This window comes from Glossina fuscipes, unplaced genomic scaffold (assembly GCF_014805625.2).
Source record: "Glossina fuscipes isolate IAEA_lab_2018 unplaced genomic scaffold, Yale_Gfus_2 87114, whole genome shotgun sequence".
Taxonomy (NCBI): Eukaryota; Metazoa; Arthropoda; class Insecta; order Diptera; family Glossinidae; genus Glossina; species Glossina fuscipes.
This window is the reverse complement of record NW_024004907.1, coordinates 1-5,715: the sequence shown is the minus strand read 5'-3', so window position 1 is coordinate 5,715 and position 5,715 is coordinate 1. Positions and strand designations below refer to the sequence as shown.

Here is a 5,715-nt window from a genome sequence, read left to right as displayed (position 1 = left end):
ACTTAATTTTGTTCCACTGTTAAATAAACTTAACCAAAGATGCTCTCCTTAAGTTCGTATATGTAACAAATAGGTGACACCGGAATTATAATAAAGATTAACAAATGCAGAAGGTATTAAATTTCAAATGCTCATTTTATAAATTAATATCTCTGCCACATGTACAAACATCGGGGTGAACAGTTGTGGTGACAGACACAATACATGTTGGACATATCGGATTGGCTAACATTATACTTTTAAATTCAGTGATTACGGGTATTTTCATTTTTGCATTCTATTTGCGGCTTCAGTATAGTGCTTATTGACTCCATTCTTTATCGGCATCGGTCCTGAACCGATTTTTCCCTTTTTACATAATCATCAATTGGCCTCTTCATGGATATACCGCAACTAACTTCAGGGTTGTTTGGATATAATTTGTACTGCTGCTTTTTTCCCTTCTAATTTATCAAAAAGACTGGTTTCTGCGGATATCTCAAGACTGCAGAAAGAAAGACAAACAGAAGGCTCCGTGCGCGAACTATAGAAGAACTCTGCGCTGGAGGTAACTCTCGACTTTTTTGGAACTATATTAATAGTCATCGTATGAATGACGTAGATCTACAAGCCTTCGTATCTAGACGAATGCAGACAATAAAATTACTGGAACTTCTAAAGATCATATACCTTGTAGCACCTCCCTTGTTTTTCCTGTTCTCCGAAAACATTACCCCTTTCTCATGCAACGATTTTTCAATGGTCTTGCACTCGAAAAGTAATACTCTGCTGCTGGTTGCAACAGCATCAAATTCAGCGATGGTCAGAGCCCTTTCTGTTCAAAGTCGACGAGCCTTTCTTGAGGTCATTAACTTCCCATGCACAACAAACAACTTTCCAGGCGAGTGGAGGCGCATCAAAATGCTTCCAATACCGAAGCTTGGCAAAAGCTACGAAGATATCAATAACTTCAGACCGACTGCCCGCATTTCAGTGCTATGTAGAATCACTAATCGGATGGTCAAAGAAAGATTTGTTGCCTTCCTTAATGACTACAATATCTTACCACCTCGTTCTTTCGTATATCAAAAACGAAAAATGACCAACACGTGCGTTAATGAACTCGCAATGATCATCAATAGTGAAAGAAGAACACGCAGAAAAATTGTTCTTTTATGCAAGGCTTATGACTGTGTCAACCTCGGGACACTAGTGAAGATGCTAAATCGGTTGTCGAGCAAGGTGGTTGGCCTCGAGACCGCTGCTTAAGCCTTTTTCTCTTCAATCTGCTCACGGCCTATTTGCACTAGCTGCATGATTTCAAAAACCACATCTTCCAACATGCTGATGATTCTCCGCTGGTTTCCGTTCTTTAAGAATGCTGTCGAAAATCTCACCTTGAAAGTAAATCCTTTTTACGAAGAATGTATAAAACTGAATCTTTGTTCATGTCCAGTCAAGATCAGAGCAATTTATTTCGCACGGAGGTCAAAAAAACTATCAATATTTTTATCAGTGACATCAAAGTTATCCAATAAAGGTCCTTTCGTTTTCTTGGAATCTCCATTAATACTAGCATAACCTTTCGTAATCATTATGAAGAAGCCTTTAAAAATTATCGGTCCAATTCTACTGTAATCAAGCTACTTACTAGCAAATATGCTGGCTTGCAAACAAGCGCTCTTGATGTACAAGTCCCTTGTACGATCGAAAATACACACATTCTGCGACATGTGACCAGCGCATGTAGTCAAACAAATTTAGAGCTGTCTCTGGCATGGTTCCGGTGTCTGAAAGAGCTGAGCTACTTACGGCGAAAGAGCTAATCAAGCTGAAAGCATTGAGGCCCCCTTGTTAAGCAAAGCTATGCTTTTTACTACGTCCTTTAAGTACTGGAAAAGGTCAATCAAATGCCTCAAGAACGAGAAATGGAAGCTTCAAGAAGGCCGGGCACAGACACGCTTAGGCAGCGCCGTTAGGTAATTCCAAAAATGTGTAAGCGAGAACTTCGATGGCAGCATCCGTTTTCTAAAGAAATTTGCAATGCTGTTCAATTTTGTGAACAATTACTTTTATCCCAATTATTGAAGTGAAGCGAACAAGCTAAATCTCTATGAAACTCTCCAGTCTGCAAATAAATGATTTCGAAAAGTAGCATTGAAGCATTTCCTATTATGCTTTTCGTCTATAAAGCCATTTAAAGACAAAATTTTTTTTGAAACGGTAAAAACAAAGGTGGTCCACATGATTTTTTATTCAATAACAATGACGAAACGTTAAGAACGCTACTATAAACAAAGCAAAAAAGCACAAAACTCAATCTTCCTCTTTGATGGGAATAATCGGCTGCCACGCGTTGGGATTCACGTAAATGTTTGAAATGGTGGCACGTAACGTGAAAATACCACGATTTAAGGGCACGGGCTTAGGCTTCTTCGCCGCTTCCGACAACCATTTCTCCCATGCGTCAGCAGCCATATGTCTTCGCTGTTCTTCAATTTCCCGACGCTTCTCTTCCTCTTGGCGTTTGATTATTCGACGACGTTCTTCCTGTGCACGCTTGCTTTTCTCCCATTCTACTAAACGTGCCTTAGACTCTTCTTTACTCAGTTGAGAACGTGACGGCTTTTCGAACACTTCCGAACGTGTTGAGGACGATTTGATCGTTTGCTTCGAACTGATTTGTTGCATTGATGAATGTTGTGGTGGTTGACTTTTTGATTGACGAGCTTTTGTCTCTAGCCATTTCTGGAATTTCTCTTCTGCTAAACGCTTGCGTTCTTCTATTTCCCGTTTTTTTTGTTGTTCGGCTTTTTTCTTCTTGGCAGCCGCATCAGTTAGAAGCTTTCTAAATTATATATATATATAAAAATCTTTCTCGAAATGCATTGAAACATCATGTACAACTCACTTTTTGGCAGATAGCCAAGTCTCGTAAGCACTGTTCGGTTTCAAAACTATCTTGGCCGGTTCGCAGTATTTGCGGTAGGAAAATGTGCAATCCTGTGTAGTAGGGTAATTGTCTTCCGACTGCAAGTCCAAAGGTGGCACGATATCACTTTCAGTTTCCGAACTCGCTCGGCCCTTACTACGAACGCTTTTCTGACCAGCACCAAGCGTTCTTTCCGTCTCGCCACTTTTCTCAATGTAGGCGGCCGGATTAACATAACTAATAGAAAAAAAATTGCGTGTGCTTTGTAGGTTTTGTAATCGTCATATATTGGGAACAATAAGCATACCGCACGTTGCCTTTGATTTCGCAGCTGCGTGAACTGAGGTTTGATCTAGCAGTGCTGTCAGTGATTGACGACGTCAAGTTGCGTGCCGATGGTCGCCTTTCCAGCTCATTACCATCGTCATCCACTCGTGAGGTGTAGAAAGCCATCTTACTTTCGTTGCTCTGCGTTTCTTACCCTTCTGTTCTTTTCTTCGTAATGTAAAATTGGGTTTAAAAAAAATATAGCGCTTGAAGGGCTTATTCTATTATTTTCGAACGACGTAAATAGTTTAAAAAATTCACATAAATTTATTCAGTTTTTTTTTTTTGTAAAAGAGACGAAATATGGAGGGTTGCGTTACGTGAGAATTAGTTACAAAAGTCTTTATATATTAAATCGGAAAAAAACCTAACAAAATCTGCGAAAATTATTGAGTTTCCAAAAGTTGTAGCTTTTTTAAATTCAATGTTAGCTATGATGAGTTCAGAATTTTAAAACGACAGTACTTGTATAGAAATGAAAGTACAGTAGGTAGTCGAACAGTGTTTATAAAATTGGAATATCAAAGCAATGCTCGCCTACTGACCGCTATATGTTGAGAATTTTGCTATGGAAAAAGCTGTTAGGCTTAAAATTTCTTGAAGAAGGGCTCCGTAGAATCGAGCAAACATGACTTTGTAATAAAACCTGGTACATTTGCCTTTAAAGAGATGGTCGTCTGTTGACGTGCTAACAGTCTGTTATCCTATAGATTAATATGCTGGCAATTCCATGATGAGAGAAAGGCCTTTTAAATCTCCTGAAGATGGACCCCCTAAAAGCGAGCCACTACTTTCTCTTTGCAATAACTTCTTCTATATTATTCTTTGCGTATCTGCATATATGGCATTTTTTATTGTTAGTGGAGATTGCGCGTTTAGTGACGTATATGTAGGTATATATAGCGTGGTATAGGAGAATATACACAGAAAATCTTAAATATTAAGGATAATTTCTCAAATTAAATAAGCTTAGAGATAGATGTAAACAGCGATGTTCCTTTTGTCTACACAGCTATTTCCATTTGAATTTTTGGATAGGGATTATAGTCCACAATTTCGAAATCAGAGTACCTGAAATCCTCAATATTTTCCACGGCACGTTTTATTATCAATTTGGGAAATGCATGCGGTTTGCGTGTTAATTGCTCCTTTAATGGTTGGATATGCGTTTTGTAAATGTGCGTATCACCGGTAGTGTGTATAAACTCGCCTGGTTTAAGGCCGGTTAAATGGGCAATCATACACGTTAATAATGCATACGATGCTATATTAAATGGGACACCCAGCCCCATATCGGCACTGCGCTGATAAAGTTGACATGACAACTCATTATTGGATACATAGAATTGGGCCAAGCAATGGCAGGGCGGTAAGGCCATTTTTGGTATATCTACTGGATTCCAAGAGGACAAAATCATACGTCGATCTGTGGGATTTGTAGTTATTGTCCTAATTATCTGTTTCAATTGATCGACTCCCTCCGTACCATAGCTATCGCGACAAGTGCGATATTGTGCCCCAAAATGGCGCCATTGAAAACCGTAAATTGGCCCCAAGTCACCTTCTTCACGGTCGCTGAACCCGCATCTATCCAAAAATTCACGACTAGCGTTACCATTCCAGATGTGAATGTTTTTGTTTTGTAGGACTTTCGCATCAGTGCTGCCACTTATAAACCAAAGTAGTTCTTCACACACCGCACGCCAGAACACTTTCTTTGTTGTTAATAACGGGAATGATGCTCGCAAATTGAACCGCATTTGGGCACCAAATATAGATAAGGTACCAACACCTGTACGATCAGTTCTTTCAACACCTATAATATAAGCTATTAAACCGTACGTTCACACAAGGCTATTTAAGCGCACCTACCAGTAGTTAAGATCTTCTGAACTAAATTCAAATATTGTTGTTCATCCGGATTGTCGGACTGCTCAGATTGTCGCCGGCGACTGTATGAACTAGGCCCAAGTAATAAGTCGGCACCTTCTCCCTCTTGAATTGTTTTTTTTATCAAATTCCCATTTTCTTTTAAGTTAGACATTTTTATTTATTTATTTTCTTTTGCATTTTGAATACGTTTGCTAATTGACGATTTCTGGCCAAAATCACTTCACTCACTTCGTACTAACGCAAAGTGGGAAAACCAATTAATTTCGTGAAATTTTTGCGCCCAATCTCAAAGATCGCATATTTTTAGACGATGGAACATTGCATTAAGATCGTGTTTTTGCAAAAGTGAGAAAGCACGTCAATTCTAGAATGTTAACGTTGCAGTATGTGTTAAATTTCAAGAGAAGCAAATGACCACCAGATGTCTCCGATTTTCTGTGAGCAGTACTTGAATTGAATGAAAAAAGGGGACTGAAATGAAATTGTCTAAAGCATGTTAATTAAGTGCGTTCAAGTTGTTAGATTAACATAAGGAATACTTAATTTTGTTCCACTGTTAAATAAACTTAACCAAAGATGCTCTC

At 38.8% G+C, this 5,715-nt stretch overlaps 2 protein-coding genes across 2 annotated transcripts; both read right to left on the bottom strand.

Moving 5' to 3' along the window:
- Positions 1 to 2,295: 2,295 nt before the first annotated feature.
- LOC119644088 (coiled-coil domain-containing protein 34-like) lies at positions 2,296 to 3,364 on the bottom strand. The gene is made up of 3 exons (XM_038043613.1): positions 3,219 to 3,364; positions 2,891 to 3,148; positions 2,296 to 2,827 (listed from the first exon to the last, which is right to left on the bottom strand). Exons 1-3 carry the CDS (start codon positions 3,362 to 3,364, stop codon positions 2,296 to 2,298), a joined length of 936 nt encoding a protein of 311 aa, XP_037899541.1.
- Positions 3,365 to 4,059: 695 nt separating this feature from the next.
- LOC119644087 (thymidylate synthase-like) lies at positions 4,060 to 5,485 on the bottom strand. Its single transcript, XM_038043612.1, has 2 exons — positions 5,111 to 5,485; positions 4,060 to 5,054 (listed from the first exon to the last, which is right to left on the bottom strand). Exons 1-2 carry the CDS (start codon positions 5,280 to 5,282, stop codon positions 4,243 to 4,245), a joined length of 984 nt encoding a protein of 327 aa, XP_037899540.1. The 5' UTR covers positions 5,283 to 5,485; the 3' UTR covers positions 4,060 to 4,242.
- Positions 5,486 to 5,715: the final 230 nt, after the last annotated feature.